Raw genomic sequence first — 22,556 nt, 5'->3', positions numbered from 1 at the left:
AAAATATTTAATGGTATTTGGCCAAACTTTTGTATGTCATTTGACCATGGAGTCAGAGGTCAAGGTCAAAGGCCTTCCTATCTAGAACATTACACTCTACCTTAATGTAATTTACTTAAATATTAAATATCATATATCTGGGTAATAAGACAAAAAAAAACAAAAACGTTATGGCCAAGACAAACTTTTGTATGGTATTTTGCCATAATTTTTATGTTATTTGTTATTTGACCTTTGGGTCAGATGTCAAGGTCAAATGTTATCTACCTAAAACATTACTCTCTGCCTTGGTGTGATATACTTAAATGCCAAAGATCAGATATCAAAGTAAAACGACAAAAAAGTATTGGCACAGAGAAAATTATGTATCGTATCATGCCAAAATTTGTATGTGGTTTGACCTTGAAGTTAAAGGTCCAGGTCAAAGGTCACCTACTCTGGTACGCAACACTCTGCCCTGAAAGGATATACCAACATACCAAATATTGGAAGTCTAGATCAAAAGAGAAAAAAGTTATGGTCTGGACAATGTTAGTATGAAAAGCGTTGAGAAGAAGAAAAGTCTTTATGGGTGGTGATTTCGGGTCCAGATGAGCAAAAAACAAAGATAGGTTATATATTTTTATTTTTGATATGTTTCAGTGGAGAGGTCGTGCTACACATCCATGTATACATTTGGATAATATATCCTTTCTAGTGCTGGCAAATGGGTCTGAACAAAGCCTATTTTCGTATATTTCAAAATGTCAAAAATTAAGAATTTTGGTTGCTATGGTAACCAGATCTAAACCAATCAGATTGCATTGTACTTTATTGTAAATTGTTTTCTTTAAGACACACTTCATTAATATAATTATGTAGCTTGACAAATTTCCTCCATTAGATACATAAAATAACATTCAAATTGTGATGTTTTTGTGATAATTAGGTCCTTAATTGGTGGTTGCTATGGTAACAGTTAAAATATTTCTCATTTTATTTATTGTTTTTCCAATATATCCAATGACTTAAAGTCAATTTGGATAAAATATCTGACATTGATAAATCACCCACTGCATGATTTTTAGGCGAACTGCTACTTAACTAAGGCTGTCTTAAGTGCTATACCGCGTTTTTTTTTTTTTGTTTTTTTTTGCAGGTTTAGCATCAATAATATAAAGTCTAGAGTATTTGATTAATAGGAAAGAATACTCCGATTTCTTTCCTAGTAACACAGGTGTCAGACAAGCAGAATATTTGTCACCTATACTCTTTTCAAAATATGTCAATGATTTAGAAGACTTTTTCAAGAATCGTAACATTCATGGACTGAATCTTTTAACAGAAGAAATTGAAACTGAACTCTCTCATTTTAAAAAATCTTTTTATTGTATTATTTGCCGACGGCATTTAAGCAAAGCCTTTAAGACCAATTTCAACAGTCGAGGAGCACAAAAGTAAAAAAACTCTCTGAATTAAAGATTGTACAAAGAAGATTTTGGAATTGAAAAATATTTCAGAATTTTAGATGACAAAAAATATTATTACTACTTGTAGATTAAGGTCCTTCTCATTGAAAGTGGGCGTTGGCAAAATATTAGTAAATAGAGAAAATAGAAAATGTCATTTATGTAATTCGGAGATATTTGGGGATGAGTTCCATTATTTGTTTACATCGTTTGATAGTGACAGAAAAAATCCTTCTCGCAGAAAAAAAATTGTTAAAAGACCAAATATTATTAAATTTAAAGCTTTGGTGAATATCTCATCACCTTCTGTTCTCAGCAATTTATGTAAACCTTTGCGACAAATTACAAAGATGTTGTCTCAAGGGTAGTTCTCTAAATTTATGTATATAGAAATTCATCATGAATGTGACTTAATACTATTTCTTCCAATACATGTACACTAACCAACTTCTTATGCATATTATGTATCTATGCAAATTGTATTTGAGATTTATGTCCCCAAACACTACAGCCCTTAACTCCATTTTTATAGACACAACCTACCATGTGCTAAATATCATCGGCCTTACCACAATTACAATTGATTTCTACAGTTGCGGTTTTGATTTCACCATACCTACTTGACCCATTAGTGATTTAGGAAACATCCTGAACGCTCCCTTTTCCAAACATGAAATCAAATGGTCTCTCATATATTCTCCTTCGTGCTGAATATGAAGACTCCAGTAAAACCACCTATACAGAATTCAACCGTGTTTGTAATCGCAAATAAACCACAGTCAACTGAATTAGATCGTTTATGAATTACTGAGATTTTGACGAGAAGCCAATTTCTTTTTCTACCTGGATTTCCTGAGAAACTGTCAATTTATCAAATAACCTATCTAAAACATAAACCAGTTTTGCTTGTTATCTGTTTGGAGTGATGTTACCTAATGGTGCTTACCTGTATGATGCATTTGTGCTGATTTGCTTGACCCTTTTTCAGATTTTTTGTGCGATGACCACTCTTGTTTTTCAAGGCAAATATTAGTGCCTGGCAAGTGTCTTAAAAACCCGATTTCTGTGGAAACTGTTTTCTTAAAATTGAATGCATGTCTTAAAGTTCCTACCCAAGGTATGCTTTGTGTTAAAATGTCTGCCTGGATATGTTTTTCATTGTAATCGAGTTTCCTCTTTTTCATATGTAGGTTAAGTTAAGCATGTAGTAATGCTGGACAGACATCTATACATGTACGTGTTTCATTCAGAGTGTCATCTTCCTGGATTGTCTCTAAATTAAATTGTAACTTTTTTTCTTGATACCGGAGAAAATTTACTTGTTCTCTTTCTACCGTATTTGCTAGTAGGTGAAGACTGACAACGGTTATTTTTTCAACAGGTTCATACCCTCTGCGGAGTTTTGGGGTTCGGATATGGGAGCATGGGAACTGTTGTGACACAATGCTCACCACTTCTACCTTGAACAATTAAGGCGCCCTGAGTGATTAGGTTGTCTATTACATACCTTGCATGTTCAGGTTGACTACTTACTGCTGGAAGGAATGATGATTCTGGTAGGGGAGACAACTTTTCCTGTACGTGCGATGTGTCTGCTAATTTTTCCTCAGCTTTACATACCATTTTTCGTCCCTCAACTCATGCTCCGCTTGATTTAAGGAAGACCATTCATAGATTCGAGGCTCTTTTTTTATGTATTCTATTATGTCGAAGGTGCAATAAGTCTTATAAGAATAACTAATTCGTCACTCGAAATAGCTGCTCTAGAAAACTCGTTTTATGTCATACATGTAGTTACCTGTGCAAGACAAGCCTTTAAGAATCTCATAGTTTTCAAAGTTTTGTAAAAAGTGGTAACCGAGAATAAGCATGTTAACAGGCAGTTCCTGCCATTCATTCTCTTGCTTCAAGACAAGCCCCGTGCAGGTCCAGGTGTTAAAAGAATAGGCCTGCAGCAGCGCTAAGCTTGTCGTAAAAGGCGACTAAATAGTGTTCAGAACCCTAGCCGGGGCTAGGGCGCTTTGCCCACAGAACAACTGGGATGTGTGCCCCAGGTGGTTGAATGGGGTACCCCTGGCGTGTTACATGCTGGGGTTGTCAGGCTATAATACGGAAAACCTGACCGCAAACCATAGTGGTGCACCGTGTTGGGAAAGATGCCACGTTCCTGTACGTTAAAGAACACTACTGTGGTATTCTCCCGGAGTAGGAACCATAGGGCTCCGCCACAGGAGGCTAAATTGCCCGACCCTATCCACCTCTCCCTATTTCCAGTGGCAATCAAAATTTGTCGATCCCATTGTCCTTGCGTCCCATCCCTTTTTCATTTCATCATCATTTCATATTCATTTTATCATCAATTTCATGTCCATCGTCTGAATATAGCTGAAATATTGCTGCTCGGACGTTAAACCCCCAACAAACGGCTTCAAGACAGTATTATAGCTCTCTGATAATGTTTTTGTTATACCATAGTATGGATTATAGAGTCCATCAAATTGGTCCAAAACCCATTTACCTGCATGATTAATTATGAATTAGAGTTACAAGGTGTGAAAGTTTTACGAACCAGTTAATGATGATTAGTCTAAGAGATCGTTAATCCAATTTAGGTAGATTACGAAGAACATTTATATATAGTTCGGCCTGACAAGATTTCTGATCATAAAACTACTGTTGTGAAACTGATTAAAATTCTATGTAGAAAAAAACCTCCAACTTCTATTTTATCTACATTAATTTCCATAAACTATATATATTTAAGTTCTAAGCCTAATTATGTCGATAAATGGAGATTTAGTCCTGTCAAGATTTTGGATTTAACTCTAAATCAATTTAAAATACCAAAAAGCACTTTTATTCTTCTTTAGAAATCATTTCAAACTTTTGAATGCCCTTAAATAAAACAAAAGTTATAGCCAAAAATATATCGGAAAATACCCGTCCTGTTATTATACCAAACCCTCGATCTTCGGTGAAAAATCAATGGTTAGATGTTAGTGCGTTCTTTGTAACTGTGTCGATCTTGTCGATTTTAAAAGAAACTTGTTTTAATTTATACACTACCAATAATTTAACTACAGATTTCATGTACTTTATAAAATCAGTACTTTTCTTTCGAATAACATTTCAGTAAGGAATTTCTTCCGGTAATTTCAGTACTTACCTTTTTTTGTCATTTTACAGTACTTTGAATTTTATTTATTTTGCAGTACTGTAAATTCCAGCCATTTTTCAGTACTGAAAATGTCAGTCATTTTTCAGTACTGTAAATTTCAGTCATTTTTCAATACTGTGGTTTTCTGTCGTTTCTTAGTAATTTTTCATTTCAAAGGAAACAATATTTACTGATTTTTTTTCACCTCTCATGAGTATGCTTTCATTGAATATGTGTATTGTTGTCTTCTTCTTTTAAAGTTTTTTGTCCTACACCAATTTACAATTTTATGCGGCCCAAACTCCAAACATCTTTTTAAGGTTCATTTTGGAGATATTTTGTTCTGGTTTCCTTCCATTGTTATATCGATTTTACATGTAATTTCTGGTTAAATGCATTTTAAATTGTGTAAGTTGTTCGAATATGAACACATCATAATGAAACTTGGTACATGTACATATAAAACTACAAGCAGAATGTGTTATGCAAAAATTCTTGATTGTTTTCTATAATTATTTTTTATTCAGTACAGGAATGACACATTTAAATGAACGACTTTTTTATTTTTTTTTATTTCAAAAAGCATCAATTTTTAACGTATAAATATGAATAATCAATATCATGTTTAACCGTTTATTTACTATATATTAAACACCAACAACTTACAATACATTTAGTTTTTTTTCCTATAATATATAAAAGAAGGGAAATATTATACATTAATACATGGAAATATAAACAGCTGTGCCCTGAACACGTAACAACCGTCCCCATATGGAAGTAAACTGAAAACCTGTCAGAACTCGTAGCAAAAATGTGCTCTACTGAGCGCAGCTTGATACAACAACAGAGGTCGAACCCTGAAAATTGGGCTAAATATTAACACACAATTCAAGCTAGATACAGTTCTGAATTTTGATTGCGATTCAATATTTGATACAGGAAACCAATTTGACCAGAATCACAGTGGCAACCTTATTCGTCAATAAGCACAACCCCAATTCAAACCTAGCCTTCCTTTTGTGGTATGACACCTTGTGGTACAATTTCAAAGAAATTCATTCATATTTACTCAAGTTTTTGTCCGAAAATCATGAAAATGCTCGTTTCAGGTACATCTATCCTAAACAGTTCAAGGCACACTCCAAACATCAATCCCAGACTTCCTTAAAGGTATGTCACCTTGTAGTATACTTTCATAAACATATACCCTCATACTCAAGTTATTGTCCGGACATGAAGTGTCTATAAACAATGATAACAGCATATATGACCACCATTTTTTTTTCGGACTCATAAAAAGGATTTGCAGAGGTCAATTTCAGAACACTTTAGGCATTTCAAGACAACATTTTATCTTGATGCGGTAATATTAAATGTTGATATATAGCATAAAAAATAACAATAAGACAATACAATAAGAAAAGAACTTCAAAACAAGAGGCTACCAGGAGCCTGAATTTCTCACCTGGTTAAAACTTGTCTTTCAAGGGTAATAAATTTAACAAGGAGACGTCCAACAATTTTGACGCAAGAAGACTTAGGAAGGACTTACAATAAGGATCATTTCAGCAATTATAGGTTCTAGGGTGGTTCTCGGCGGACTTTTCGCAACTAGTTGTATGTACATGAATCATTGCTACTATAGGATCTGCCTAACTTAAACGTTATTTTGCAATCTATTTTCGATCTTGCAACAATTTTGTGTTTTTCAGCGTAAATATGTCCAAAATCAAGCGTCGGGCGTGGTGTTATCTCGTTGTAAAGATGAATCTATGTAGTATGTGTACAAATGTAACTATATTCTTTTTTCTACTATATTAAGAAAAATTCGAGCACACCCAAAAGATTACAAATCAAACTCCCCTCAAAACGTTATTCAATCAACGACGTTGCAGGTTTGTAATGCTCAATATCATAGTGCCCTTATCTAATCTTTATTATCTTTTTATATCATAATATTCACGACACACAATTTTGTAGTTGCCAATTTAACGATGGATTCTGCAATGGCGTATCAACGTTGTAACACTGTAAGCACGTGCTTACAAAAAAGTTTAAAGACAGTTTATTCTCATACCAAATCAGATGACCCATGAAGTTCTTACCGGAACTTTAACTGAAATGTTCCAGAACTTGCCTTTGCGTTATATAATATATCGATCTTAAATTTGTTTGACTTGCAATAAGCTTCCATGTGACAATACTACAATTGTTCTTTAATTTTAAAGCGATATGAAAATCAAAGTAAAGGGAAGCAACTCTACCTCTTCAGAACAAAATATGAGAAATGGACAATAAATTAAGCGAGAAAATTCGTCGGCTATTTTTTAAAAGATAGTACTTGTTTTTATTCTAGGTTTATTGTTTATTTAAAGGAAAGATTCAAATACTTGATTTCTGGGCTGTACGATGCACACGAGCAGATATTCAAATAGTCCGTCCTTTCTTAAATTCGCGTTTGGTATTTTTCTTGGAACAGTTCTTTGTTTTTTGAACAAAAAACTGATAAGAACAGAATGTAATTTTACAAGTCTTACTGAACCATTAAACATGAAAGGAGAAAGAAAACAGGTTTTGTTAATTGGAGTAATGACAGCTGAAAAATATCTTTCTACCAGGGCAAGGGCGATTTTTGATACATGGCAGAAGGCATGCGACAAGAACTGGGGATGTCAAGTCGTTTTTTTCTCCAGTATTTACTCTGTATCACAGGACGTTACTCCCCTTGTCAGACTTCCGGGTATTGACGATCACTATCCTCCACAAAACAAGTCTTTTCGAATGTTGAAGTATATGTATGACCACTACATCGATCAATTTGAATGGTTCGTGAGAGTGGATGATGATATTTACCTCCAAACAGATAAATTGGAACGATTTTTAAGTTCCTTTGATAGCACTCGACCCCATTTCATTGGTCATGCATGTCAAGGACGAAAATATGAAAGAAGCAAACTTCAACTTGGTAAAGGTGGTTTTTATTGCTGCGGAGGAGCGGGGATGGTTTTCAGTAATGCAGCTTTAAGAATGTTTGCTCCTCACATTGAATATTGTATGCGTCACTTATTCTCAACTCACGAAGATATTGAGGTATCAAGGTGCGTTCGAAGATTTGCAGGCCTGCTGTGCTCACGATCTTACGAGGTAAGATTAAGATTTCAAATTTTTGTGTCCAACGGGAATGGAACAAACGGTTGAGTTTTCTACCTTTCTTAGAGATTTTCAACAGAAAAAGCACACCAACTGAAAACTGGCATAAAAAACACTAACAAGCTAACCAAACTGACACTTTCTGAATATGTATAGTTCTAATTTCCTCTGACCCTGCATCCCTCATCTATTTCATTTGGATATTGATATGTCGGGTTGGGGTCAGAACGAAAAAAATGGATTTGTACATGTAACGGTATCGCGGAGTACTGCACTTCGCTTTTAACGACTATCAGGTCAAAATCATGCTTGCCAGACCTACCTTGTTCGATTCCGGATTCATATTCCTAGACGCTGTTCTTTACAAAAACATAATTTTTAACTATACCCTGATGCTGGACAATTGACAATGGATATTTTTCCATCAGATTTACAATTTGATCAAAATATTTGAAATGATAGGAACTTTTAATCCTACTGTTAATTTTCATTTAATGAAAAATTAATTGTATTTTAAAAAGAAATAATTTTGTTGTAAAATACGCAATTCCGGTCGTTTCAAATCGTTTTCCATACCACTGTTCAATACACATACCGACTTGGATCCCGCTACCTACAAGTGCAAGGTTTGTTTCTTTGTGATTGACATCTTTGCTAAATGTCTCTAATTATCATCTGATTTATCTTCGAATTTTATACCGAAGGCATGACCTACGCATATTTTAACACGGGGCCATGAAATTGTAAATATTCTAATTTATTAACGCTATTAAATAGTACATTATGTCATGACAGGGAGGGATTTTTTTGCCAAAAAAATACCAGTCGAGGGATATTTGATTCTCGGTACTGGTATTTTTGCTGCCCCACCCCCCTCCCCCACCCCGGTCATGACATACATATCTCATTAAATCGAGTATCAATTAACATTACTTTGAGCGATGAGACAATAGAACGTCCGAATGAATTCACGCAAGTGTGAAAAAAGGCATAAACCCGTTATACATTTTGGCAAATACCACGGCTAAGGGGGTTGAGGCATGCACATATCCCATCGGCTGTAAAAATGGCCGCAATCCTTACCAAAAATATGCTTAAAGGACACTTACTATTAGAATCCACGATTCTCATGTAAGGGTTTTTGTTTTTGTTTTTAGGTAGCAAGTTATTTTCACCTTTTCAAGTATCCGATAAAATTGTCGGTGATTGGAACAAAGGTCTTCCGAAAGACAATCACACTGCACCCTGTCAAAGATTTCAGGCTGCAATACGAATTGCAAGAAAATTTCTACCGATCCAACATTAAAGAAAATCTAGAAAAAGAACAAGATTTACATAAAAGAATAACAGAAATGGGTGAAATTTTGGAAGATCGTATGTTCCGTAATGGGAAAAAGCTTACAAATATTCAGTTACTACACTTAATGAACAATTTTCAAACTCCAAAGGAACACATAGGACAGTGGAATTTCATACCAGAGTTGAAAATCAGAGATTTACTATATATTTGTCGCTACTTGAAATATAGTAAACATTTGAAAGATATAACCAACACCGGAAACACTGAAATCATAAACCACATTCGGAAATATTGTTACCGAAAACTATCAAACGTCTGCAAAGGTCCGAATCAGCTGTATGTTTATAAAAGACTGAATCCACGGTTTCATGTTGAATACATCGTTGATATTCCTCTTTCCGGAGGAAAACGCATCGATCTGAATACAACTACAGTTGCTAAATGGCATCGTGAATATATCAAACACACCTTTGAAGCTGTGGAATTTTTTGAAATTCCTATGGATTTTACTCTGTCACCTTTATTGTCAATGGAAAAGCAAATGGTTCACCCCCATAGCAACACAGATCTAAAAAATATTGTTATTCATTTCGTATTACCACTCAGTGGAATGGTAGATAATTTTAGATCGTTTATGCAGATCTATGAGAAAGTGTGTTTACAGTCTCGTCAAGCCACGAGACTTCATGTTAGTATAATGAACGACGTATTTAATAAGTCATCTGTACTTCTAGACACTATTAAACAGTATCAAGTCAAATATGGACAGAAATACGTAAATATGTCATATACTGACAAACCGTTTGCCAGAGCTGAGGCTTTAAGTATTGGACTGTCGGGAATGAGTAATGATGCTCTACTTTTCTTCATAGATGTTGATCTACATTTTGACGACAGTTTACTGTATAGAGTTCGTATGAACACTGTAAAAGGCAAACAGGTATATTACCCTATTGTTTTCAGGCAATATCACCCAATGTTTGCCTACCTTGACAAAGAAAAACATGAATTTCAGATAATGAGGTCGAACTATTCCTCAAATATTGGATTCTGGCAAGATTTTGGATACGGAATGGTTAGTCTGTATAAGAGTGACTTTATTTCAGCTCATGGATTTAACACAATGGTCAAAGGCTGGGGACAAGAAGATGTGGACCTTGCCGACAAAGTATTCCGGAGAGGATTGAAAATCCATCGTTCAGTAGATACGGGTTTAGTTCATCCATATGTGCCCAAGACTTGTGATGAACTGTTAAAAAAGTTTCATAAGTACACCGCGTGCCGATCATCTAAATTACGATCTCTTGCATCTCAACAACATTTAACAAATCTTGTGCGACGTTTTCCAGATGTAATATTAAACCCTTAAAATGTATTTAGATTATTTAATGAATTACCTTATAGGTTGAAACACTAATATCATCCGATAATATTACATGTACCATGTACTTTGGACTGTGCATTCCACTACTGATCAACATTGAATTATACCTCCCATACGAGAAGAAACTGAAGCATTTTATTTTTTTACACTTTTCATATCTCAAATAATCCAAAATATTTGTTGTTCGAATCTACAAACTTGTACTTTAAAAAAAAACAAAGTGAAACAACAAACATGGTTATTTCCAGGTCACCAAAGGTATCTTCTATTGTACTAGGATACTTGTTTAAATCGAACTCTGAAAAATCCGAAAAACTTCAAACAAGAAACGCTGTAGAGTCCCTTTATGTTGATAAAGTAGATTTTCTTCTTCTTTTAATAGTTACAATTCATTTTCTGGCCTTTTACAGCTTGCTTTATTGTATGGCTTTTGAAGACAGTGTGGTAACCAATAGAAGTTTAATTGTTCGTTCCTTGACATTTGGTGTATGACTGTCTTATTGGAAATCATATACCACTTCTCCTATTTTTTATATTGTATCTCTACCCTACATAAAAATCACAGAGATCGAAATAATGATAAATTTATAGATATAAGTCCTAAAATTACGCTTCATTTGATATTTTCTATTAAGTTCAATGCTTTTTGGGTTCTTATATAGCGCTTGTCAGTCATAATTTATGAAAACCGGAAATAGGGTTTTCGAGCTTTCAATTAGAAGTAGCTTAATTGTAGGATAACAGAGTTTTTAAAAAGTCTTTAAATAACGGAGTTTAATGCTCCGAATTATAATACGGCTATATTTGGTGTCAATTTTTAAGAAAATCATTCTACTTTCAAATTAGAGTTGACGTACAAACGTGTTGTGGTTACAATTTGTAAAAAAAATGCGTTTTGTTAGGGCACCCTGTTTTCCTCAACAAATACAGGCAGTTAAAAAGTCACTTTTGATTTTGAAAACACGAAAAAAAATTGTTAAAGATCTAAGTGTCTTTCAAAGCAAGCATTTAGGATTACATGAAGCTGCAATTTTGAATGGAAAATTGTCATGCAGAAAATATTGACGGAATATCTCATTGATTCATTGTGGTGCTGTGTCGGTGGTATAAGAAGAAAATTGATGTTGTGATACTCTTTTTATTGTTTCTCCGGGGAACCCTCCTGTCGCTAACACACGTTTTGTTTGTAACTCATGAAGAACAATGACTTCATATATATTTAAATTAGGGCTAAAGTGATATCATGTACTGCACATTTTTATTTGCAATTTTAACTGCATAATATGCCATAATGCCGAATCTGATCTCATTATAAAACCTATTAACAAGGAAACAACGAGTCTTGGCTATTCAAAAATTCTCTACCACTTGTGCACGCAGTAATCGATCGTGATATAATTCTGCGAATATACGCTTTACAAAGCAATCAAGAACCATACTAATGATTTTCAGACCTGAAATCGTAATATTGGTACGTGTAGCAAACGGCATTTGGCTTTACCATTAGACTCTAAGGGAACATCTTGAACTGAATATGTAGAGCCAAACTAACTAGGAGTTCGATTTACAACATTTAAATACTCATTTTTATTGTGTTAACTCAAACCCACGCAACAAGTATTCATATCTATATTACTTACGCCGCTTTGGATGTCTTCACAAACACCCAAGCATCCATGAAGTCTCCTAGATTGTTTTAGTTCATTTGAAACGGAAAACTTTAAACAACCCACAAGGTTACAAAATACTACTACTACCGTCAATGCTATACCGCCAAGAGGCCGGTGCAATGAAAATGAAATATCCCCACTTTTCTGCCAAGATATTCTCATAACCTGACCGGCTTCAAATCAAAAGTTATCCCAGTATCTTGTCACAATTTTTTTTTATTCATAACATGTCTATGTGAAGGATAGGTGTTTATCTGACAGAATATTCATACTTTCACTCACTTTTAATTTACAACAGCTTAACTCTGTTAAGAACCTATTCTTTAGACATATGGGTACTATTAGTAACAGTTATGTTTTTCCGACGCAGTCGTTATATTTTCGCTTTTTACCCTTTGACCTTAAGGACGCACTTTTATGGAAACGCAAGTCACTTGATAGCAATTCTGTTTCCCGATTAATACTGATAACTTAGTGGCGTTCAAAAAAAAATGTATCGAAAATTTGTAATGGCGTGCCACGTGTTATTTCCTTAAAAGAAGTGTATAAACTTAGAAATAAAAAGAAAAAAATTACTGCGTCGGGTATCTTTTTTTAAAGATAGTACTTATTTAAGAAAGTGTTCCATTGGCAAGTCAATGGCTAATAAGCTTTTCAAACAGAAAAAAAACTTGTTGCTGACACTTATCATCTCATTATTGTACTTTTATAAAAATTTGTATATGTTAGTTACTACGATAACCCATCTCTGTAAGAGAGGAATTAAAGATTGATTGATTGATTGATTGATTGATTGATTGTATAGGTTTTGTCCATCATTTAAGACAGTGTGGTAACCTGTAGACGTTTAATTGTTCGTTTCTTGACATTTGGTGGTTACTATCTCATTAGAAATTATACCACTTCTCCTATTTTTATGTTGTACCTCTACCCCACATGAAAATCACAGAAATCGAAATAATAGTAATTTTTTTTTTAATCAATAGATTATTTCATTTCCTACATCATGAAATCCAGAAAATAAAACACATTTTCATTTAACAGTTTTCGTGGAAAATTCAAAATACTATCTCTACCCCACCAACGCTGAAAAACTTGTAAATGGAAATTAGAAATTAACGACGTATCTAACATTTTTTTCTATTATATTCATGATATTATAATAATTGTAAAAAGAGAAAGTTTCAGAATTTTAGATTTTCCTTCATTTTATCCGCTATTCGCAAAATACTGTTATAGTTGAACGAAGCTTTAAATGGTACAGTAAATTATAATAATATCAGAGCTTTGCAAATGCGTATTTGAACTCTTTCAGGGACATATTGGCAATCCGTTACTATTTGCCGATAGAAAATATTATACTTCGATACAAATTCTGAAGTGTAAAGACAGCAACAAAATAAACAAAAACAAAACAGAGACCAACTGATTTAACACAAATGTGAGCATTGGCTGATTGTGATGCCCTTTTCTAGAAATCCCCTCCGATTTCCTCAATTATGTTCGCTTTATACAGAGGAACAAGTTTAGACGAATGTATTATCTGACATCGCGATCACAGAGATATTCTCCCACTATTAACTTCTAGTAGAACAGATAATTTTTTACAGAAAATAGAAAAAACAAGCAACTCTGAATTAAGTCATGGACATTGTTTTTTTTTTACGTTTGCCATGCAAAATGGGTTAAAATGTTTCTTCAAACGCAAAAAGGTCTATAAAGATGTCCCTACTGTTTGCAAAATATGTTGGTAAAACTGAAGCGATTCTTCATCTATCAATGAATCGCTCACCAGCCTTTCTACTTCGCCTTCATCGTCCATGTACTTGAAAAGATTATACATGAATTTCCCATCGAAAACCGTAGCTGGGTCAGGCTGTTGTAGAGGCATTCCTACCAAGGCGTTCATGGTATACGCCATATTGAGACATTCATGAAAACACTGAAGAAATATATGGAAAGTGGATAGGTAACGACTTGAAGTTGAATTGACAAACCCTTCATAAATGGTCTGCAGCCTCGGCATGAACTTCCGACCTACAAGAACCACGTGACAAAACACAAAGATCTTAAGCTTTGAAAGTTTGTCTGGAAAAATAGCATTCTTGATAAAATATCTCAATGAAAGCACAAATAGTGTAGAACCGTCACTTGTTCTACTCAATGTTCCAGACTGTGAACTGAACATGTCGCTAAGAAATTTTATTTTATAGTCTCTTCCTTGATTTTCTATCTCTTCCAACGTTGGCAGAAAGCCAAAACCTTCCAAGTGGAAGACTGGTTTTACTAAAACTCTGCTCATGTTTCTTTTGTTTCGGATTATTTCTATCACTGAATGGATCTGAAGATCAGGACACGATTTACACACCAGACCGTAGACAATCTGTCGGAGGGGGCGAGTTATCTCCTGTACTGGGGGTAGATCAAGGTCTTCCAGCGTCGGTTTAAGTATCACACGACGCAGTGTTACATCAATGGCCAGTCCTGACAGGATTCCCGTCCGAATTTTATCCATGACACAATCCGGAAGTGGTCTTCGATGTCGTGGTGTAATTTCACCATCGAAGTACATAGCAAGGTCATAGCAGCTAAACTCATTGATATCAGAATAAACAGTCAAGGCTGAATTAATTTTCACTTTCAAATCATTCGCTTCCGGATTCTTTAATTTGTCGTCCACACATTGTTGCAACAATCTCACTGCATTATCCACAGTTTGCAATTTTGCCAGAAGGTCAAATGCATTTTTCAGGTTTCGAGAAATATTCGAAAAATTTGTTTTTGAGCCCAATCTACGGAAGAATTCATTTGCAACAGAAAAATCAATATCTGCATAAATATTACCAAGAATTGTAGCTGCAAAGGGAAGGAGACACTTTGGAAAACCTGTTTCTTGTTGAAAGTTATCTGCCGAGTACAATTTAGTCTCGATTCCATTTTGTTTACAGCCATTATAATCAATGTCAGAGAAATTGACGAAACCGCCCGGCAAATCGAATATATACATATCACCATCGTTAGAAATTACGGGACATCCCCACTGCTTCGCTAATACCGCTATCTGGTTGTCTGCTTCACCGTCACACACCACGTGGGCAATGTTGAGGCTGTTTAAAACATCATTAAATGTCTCATACGCTAGTATAGGGAAACAGTCAAGGTGGGTGGGTGGCTTTTCTTCACTTTCATGCATCCGTGACTCGCATTTCTTTATAATAGCAGACAATTTTTTATCATCGTCATCGTGTGCTCCATCAAAAACAACAAATGGTTGGACGTTGGACCTTAAAAGACCACTGAAGAACTGAGAGGCGTTTGCCCTTATTAAATTATAATCCCTCCATACTGTCTGGTATCTCCACTATAAGTCAGTTGATGACAAATGTTGTTCCCATCGATGACGACTTTTGTATTGCTCAGAGTGTATGGCTTCAGTATGTTGTTTCGTTCGACAAATTTGAGGAAACCTTTTATACCCATTACCTAAACAGAAACAATACTTCAAGATAATTAATTTCATTCGAAATTTTCAATGAATTCCAAAGTTAAATATGAATTTTGGACTTTAAGAAAATAATTCTTAAGTATAAGCGAAAAAACGATGAGGAGAACGAAAATTTTTAGAACAAAGTCAAAATGTAAAAACAAATAAATTTTAAGATTAACATAATAATGTAGGGTTTCCTTAAAATATCTACATCTGTTTAATATTGATAATTTCAGGTTTATAGAAAGTGAAAGCAGCTTGCGATTTTCGGTAAATGTTTGGTTTTACCGTTGACTATTTATAGAACTGATAAATCTATTGGGTCATCACAAAACGACCTCTTTATAGAAAAAAACTCAATGATTTGAGGAAACTCAATTTGAAATTTTTTTATGAAATCAAGTCGAGAAATAGTAAAATAAGACAAGGAATTCTGTAGAATTGAGAACGCACATTTTACCGACGTACCTTATCAACGCTACAGATATCGTTTATTGCTATTTAATTTTCAAATCTTAAACTCTTTTAGTTAAATGCTATGCGATTATTTTAGCAAAAAATTTAAGCTCATGTCTGCACATGTTTTTTTCCCAGCGATTCCGAGTCCCTTCTTTTAATCATAAATTCGATTTTACCCATGTTCTTATTTCAAATAGAAAAAAAAATTGTAGAAGCCACTTAGCTCCTTATATAAAATTAAAGAAAAAATAAAAATAGGATAACTTCATTTGCGGTGTGTTCTCGGGAGTAAATAGTCACACAAACATACATTTAGGGTATTTTTTACATGAATTACATGAAATGTGAAAATAATGTTTAATGATCTAGGTTATTATTTTATTGCTACGCAAAATATTATATTCACTTTGCATGTAATTCATGTAAAAAATGTCGATTAATAATCTTTATCTTTTTTTAAAGTACAGTACACATACATGTAGCATTTGAAGGATGAAATTTATGTTTAACTATGAAAATTAATATCTTTAAAAATATACTGATAAAATCATGTTTAATTATACTTTGTCTTACGTACTTACAATTTAAAAAAATGATGAGGGTATTTTGAAATTATAAATAGAATAAAGGATTACCTTCAAGTACTTTAGGGCAAGTTCAAGTAAAATACTCCCTACCTCTTGAAATTATGTAAGCTGCATAGTAAATAACACTATGCACTGCATGTGACTATTTATATTACCATTAATGACTCAGAACCAAAAAGAGGTTGCTGATTTCTGAAAATTTCAAGTAACAGAAACTAAAAAGCACTTAGCTGTTTAATTATGACAATTATTTTAGGACATGGACCGAAATCAAAATATCTATAATTATTAGAGAAAGGTAAAAGTAACTTCAGTGGACTGTGAGGGTCTGTAGGGAAAAATGTTGTCGGTTCTATACGATAAAGAATAATATTGACACCTTTCTCTACTGATCCCCAGTTTATCCATTTAGGTAAAAACAAATAGAATCATGATGTTGTAAATGAAGAAGAAGAAAAAGAAGATCATGATGATGAAACTGGTGATGATAAATTATACTTTTTATTTTTGATTGCTCGTGTCCGATTTGTTCACCAATGGTCTGGTCTTATTGTTTTTTTTTTTATTTAAAACTTACCCTTATCCTCTATAGTTATTCCTTTAAAATGATATAAAAAGCTAAAAATGTCTAGGAACACTTACAAAACAACGAAAAATGAAACAGCAAACAATGTAAAGAAACTGGGATAAAAAAGAAAAAAAAACGACCAAAACAAAGAGATGATTGAGGAGAAACGATAATCATTTGCTTTATCACTGGGATTGAACGAGTTGTCCATATCGGTAAACATCTTTTGGAAGTTTGTTTTAATCAGAGTAATGAATTCTTGGAAAGACTTCCATATCTTTACCGGCGACCGATATAAATGTAGATACATGTAGATCAATTAAGACGACTTCATTTTAACAACTCACTATATAGCTTTAGGCATGGTTTCTCATATTTATTTCAGAAATAAGCTTTTGATATAGTTGTAAGGCTGTAGTTCTCATAGCGAAAACGTAAGATGTTTTACTATACTTTTTGTAGTGTCGATATAAATGTAAAATTGTCTGTTTTAAGACGTCCACTAGCCTTCTGTATGGCAAGCCAAAGTGGACAAAAATTAGCATTTTCTAATATTAAAATATGATTTTGTAACGGATAAATGTGATATATTATTCAATTTTCATTGTTACCTAAAGGACTATCTACTTACTGGTGTATTCCAAGCCAAAACTGAATGGAAAAAAATGTGAACAGTTCGATCTCCAATGTACAAGATGACAAATGGAACCACCGAACAAATGCCGATAATGACTTTCGAAGATTTAAACGCGTAATAGACTATGATGAATTAGCCCCCTTTTGGAATTTAGCTAAAACAAAGTATGATATTAGGAACTGTTATTTTGTGATTAAACTTCTTACAGACCCACCAAATATTACAGCAGGCTTATGTGTACTATGTAACTGTATGCTCAATGACGTATATGTTCATGCGATATGCAATTGTTCAGCAACGCTTCCAATTCAAGATATATTTTGGAACCTACTACTTAAAAAATGTCCACTATTTGTATTTACCGAATTATATGAATGTGACAAAGATCATCTGTTCCCAACACTACTTGGAAAAAATGTAGTATTTGATTACGTTGACCCTTGTGACTTTATGACACTTTTCCACTTACATATCGTTCAATACCTACGTCACTAAAATAAACTCTTGAGGGCCGGAATGTAAATACGCTAATGCAAGAATAACTTCAAGAATTAGACTAGAAGAATAATATCGCTGACGTCTTCTTTTGTGTATTGATCTTGTTTAAGTATTTATATGTTTTAATTACTTCTACTTATATTTTCTGTTTGTCTGCATGATATGTTTATATAATTGTTTGTACTGTCATTATATCTCTTGTAAGAGGAAATAAAGTTATGAATGAATACTAAAAGACTATTTTTGAATTTCTATTGGATAAGCATTATGTACTATTTTGGTTTATCCCTTTCTAGCTCCGCCCCCTAAAATGAGTTACGATATATTACAACGGTATATCACCCTCATCACAATATATCTCCGTCTTGACTGGAAATGCCTTTTCTTGTCAATATGCGCATCTTTTTCACTTTCATTTAAGGAGGTAGGCCTAGGTTAAGGGACATAATTCATGAAGTCAGTGATATGTTTGTATCATATTCAATTTCACCATAGCATATCTAGCTTTCATATGACACAGAATGAAATCAGTCTAAGTTACTTTTTTGTTTATATGACATTGATGTAAAATGCTGAATACAAACGTTCCAATGAATTTTAAGAGAGATGTCCCTTACCCTAGGTCTACCTCCTTAAGATGGCTTTAACCAGAAAATGTTTGTTTCTGTGTTATTTTGCTATTGTTGATTTATTTTAATGTCAAAATGCTTGTTAATTTCATTTCAGTTTAACATTCACTATATCGGAGGTATTGCAACAATTATACGAGTTTATAAAAAATAATGCACATGTGCATCAAAGTGCGATGTATTAAAACGGATATTCATTATAATATAACACATATTTCCTGCAGCAGAGGGTGACGCACTCAGAAAAAATATCACTCTCCACTACGTCTCGGATGACATATCTATTTCGTGTATTACTCCGTCGTATCATCCTCAACTGCAGATAATATTTATATAATGACGACATCATAAACGGAACAATCTACTTCGCAGAAAACTATAAACGCTTCCTGATTTCCTACGTATTGATAACCAAACCAGTTTATAGACTCTGCTACACAGGGTATGAACACTACTCGTTACAAATCTGCAAAGCTTGCATTAAAAGGTGTGGTTTTGCAATGAGTATGACAGGTGTAAAGCTTTGAAATAGCGATTTTAATATACTAATGTTTCAAAGCTCTGTAGACCACATTCATGCTAAATCGAAATGCTGTGAGCACTGTGGGTTTTTGATTCTTGCGAAAATTGTAGCTTAAACAAAATTTAAAAGATTACATGATGACAAATAAAAATATAATCATTCGTTTGCATTTCCCATATTATTTTAAACTGCCTTTCCTACCATGTATTAACTGAATGCCCATCAATACTGAAGTGAAAACTGTAATTGATATTTAAACAGTATTCAACATCCACATTTACATTTTTTTTCTGTTTAATCCTTTTCCCAATTTTTAAACCTGTCCAAGAGTTAATTTGTAATCACATTCAAAAGTATTTCAATAGAATATTACACTGTAATTATACTCAAATGGAACCGATTTCAGCTTGAGAAATTAATTTCCCTGATCAATATATTAGGATTTTCAAAACTAGACACTTTTTATAAATTTTAATTTTCCCGCCAATTATACTTAGTTAAAATCACTGCTTTTCACTTTCTGTGTATTAATCATGAAATATTGATGATAGGATGGAGATTTTGACTGATAATTATATTAAATAGAAAATGCTAAGCATATTTAATGCTTGTTGGCACATTACTGCAAGAACTTCATTCCCTAAATGCTAATTTATTACTAAACATCCAGAAAGTAGTCCTTCATACATGTATTTTCAGTTTATTTGAAAATTAGATCTTAATTTTGTTTGTTAACAAGTTAACGAGCTAGAAAATGTTCAGATAGAAGCTATGCGAGTTGTGACGGGAGGGACCAAATTAACATCTATCAATAAACTTTATGAGGAAACGGGACGGGAAAAACTTTCGGACAGAAGGGAAAAACATAGACTCATATTATTATATAAGATTATCAACAAAGAAACTCCAGAGTATTTGCAATCGTTAATTCCAAACTCGGTTGATTCCTTGCATGGACATTATACTAGACAATCACAAAATATTTTAGAAATTCGCACGAGAACTAACTTCTGTTCAGAATACTTTCTGCCAGCAACAGTTAAACTGTGGAACAAACTTCCTCAGAATACCAGGAGTTCTGGTTCCACTAACATTTTCAGAAATAAGACTCAGGAACATTTAATAAAATGCCCGAATCTCTACTTTATTGGTATACGACTAGGGCAAGTATTACATGCCATACATGAACAGTGCTTCACTCAACGAACATCTGTTCAGTCGTAACCTTCTTAATTCCCCTAATTGCACCTGTGGTCATGTCGAATCAACTTCCCATTTTTTGCTCTTTTGTCCTAAATATACTTTATTATGAAATGAAATCATATTTTCTATGGCACTTGATGTACCTATTATTGTAAATGTATTGTATGGCTCAAATATTCTAAATGATGAACAAAATTTAAAAGTTTTCTTCAAGTTCAGAAGTTTATTGTCAAAAGTAAAAGGTTAATAAATACTTGACTTCCATATACTGCATCTCTACACTTATGTTGTAATTCCATTTTCGTTTTTCAATTCGTGTCTCATTTACTAGTAAATTATGAAAATTATTCCACATGCATCTTATTTATAAGAATATTCTTGCAAGTTTACTCTTAAAGACACGGAACTTTGTATAAGCTATCTAGCTTCTTTCCGAATCCTACCATGAGTTTGTATGTAAATGTGTATACCGTATTTGCTTGTGCTTATATACTTGAATATTTTAATTTGATGAGAATCCTGCCATTTGATTGGTTTGTTGACAAAAATCAACATTGTTTCAATTGTATAAACTAACTTGCTATTTAGGCCACATCCGAAACAACGTTTTCACTCACATTGAAACGTTTTTGCAACAATAAATTATTGTTTATGTATAAAATGCACATTAAACCTGAAATTAATGAATTTATGTTGTGATATCAAATAAATAAAAAATATGTGTTGTTTTTTTTTTCCTGTAATGTTTTTTCGTGCGTCGTCTGCTTGTTTACCTTTGACAAAATTGCATCCTTTGATGTTGAAAAGGGGAATTTAGACGTCTTGAGTTTCCTTTTTAACCCTAAAAACTCATTTGAGGAAATAACAACAGAGACAGAGATTTTCGCTTCCACATCCTCTTGTGAGACAAATGCTGATTTAGAAAAGGCTTTTTCTGATGACAGATTTCAAAATTTCAATGTTCCAAATCCTGAGACGGATCTTCAAGAACTTAAAGAGAAAAAAAACAAGCAAAATCAACAAAAAAGAGCACTAAATGGGGTGTCAGACTTTTCTAAGGTGTGAGTTTATACTTTTATTTAGGTTTTTATAAATTTGTATCTTTTTTCCAAACTTATCAAGTCATCAAAATATTTACCTAGACCAGGATTTGAACCTGGACCTATCATGGAATTATTGCTCTTCATTGAGCTATCTAGGTCTTGTTAAAATAAATTGATAAGCTGATAAGTACATGAAAAGAAAATTATTCAAAGCCTTAAAGTCAAAACTATCAAATGTTTACAAATGAAATAATTTTTTAACACAAAGCTCTCCTCCTTTTTCTTCAGAGTGGAGTTTGGAGTCTTTGGGAGAATTTAGAGACTTCTCAAATATAACAGCTACACAACTCGACGATAAATTAGGGAAATTTTATGCTGAAGCCACACCTAAAAACACAGAAATTAGAAACAAATGACAACAGAGCAGGCTGCAGAATATACCAAAAATACATACAAATCAATTCGTTCAGCAATAAACCGACATCTCTAGGATTTAGGGAGGATAGATTTAGATATTGTACGAGGAAGGGAATTCAGAACAAGCAGTAATATCTTAGATGGTAAACTAAAAAAAACTTGCAAGAAGGTTTGGCCTGTCCAACAAAACACAAAGATATCATATCTCCAAATGACTTTTAACAAATTTCCACTTACCTGTATGGAGAAATGAATCCAATAGTTTTAAGATTTCGCGTCTGGTTTTTAATTGCTGTTCATATTTGTTCCAGGGATCAGAATTCCACGAACAACTTAAATTCAATTCATTTATAAGCAAAAATGATGAAAATGGCAATGAATATATGTGCCTCA

At 33.5% G+C, this 22,556-nt stretch overlaps 1 protein-coding gene and 1 pseudogene across 2 annotated transcripts; one reads left to right on the top strand and one right to left on the bottom strand.

Annotated features, from left to right (window-relative positions):
- The first annotated feature begins 7,158 nt into the window (after positions 1-7,158).
- Positions 7,159-10,427, top strand: LOC148614026 (chondroitin sulfate synthase 1-like). The gene is made up of 2 exons (XM_088590408.1): positions 7,159-7,752; positions 8,916-10,427. Exons 1-2 carry the CDS (start codon positions 7,159-7,161, stop codon positions 10,425-10,427), a joined length of 2,106 nt encoding a protein of 701 aa, XP_088446534.1.
- Positions 10,428-13,070: 2,643 nt separating this feature from the next.
- LOC148614025 (single-strand DNA endonuclease ASTE1-like) lies at positions 13,071-16,810 on the bottom strand (annotated as a pseudogene). Its single transcript, XR_015923547.1, has 2 exons — positions 16,736-16,810; positions 13,071-15,595 (listed from the first exon to the last, which is right to left on the bottom strand). The product of XR_015923547.1 is annotated as a single-strand DNA endonuclease ASTE1-like (transcript).
- Positions 16,811-22,556: the final 5,746 nt, after the last annotated feature.

Source organism: Perna viridis, chromosome 6 (assembly GCF_037379345.1).
Source record: "Perna viridis isolate PV_CMFRI_1.1 ecotype Kerala chromosome 6, ASM3737934v1, whole genome shotgun sequence".
In the NCBI taxonomy this organism is placed as follows: Eukaryota; Metazoa; Mollusca; class Bivalvia; order Mytilida; family Mytilidae; genus Perna; species Perna viridis.
This window is presented reverse-complemented; position numbering and strand designations above follow the sequence as displayed.

Excerpts from the sequence above, each read along its gene's own strand:
- LOC148614026 (XM_088590408.1), top strand. The coding sequence starts at position 7,159 with ATGAAAGGAGAAAGAAAACAGGTTTTGTTAATTGGAGTAATGACAGCT. Across the intron at positions 7,753-8,915 it reads TGTGCTCACGATCTTACGAG|GTAGCAAGTTATTTTCACCT; the intron begins GTAAGATTAAGA and ends TTTTGTTTTTAG.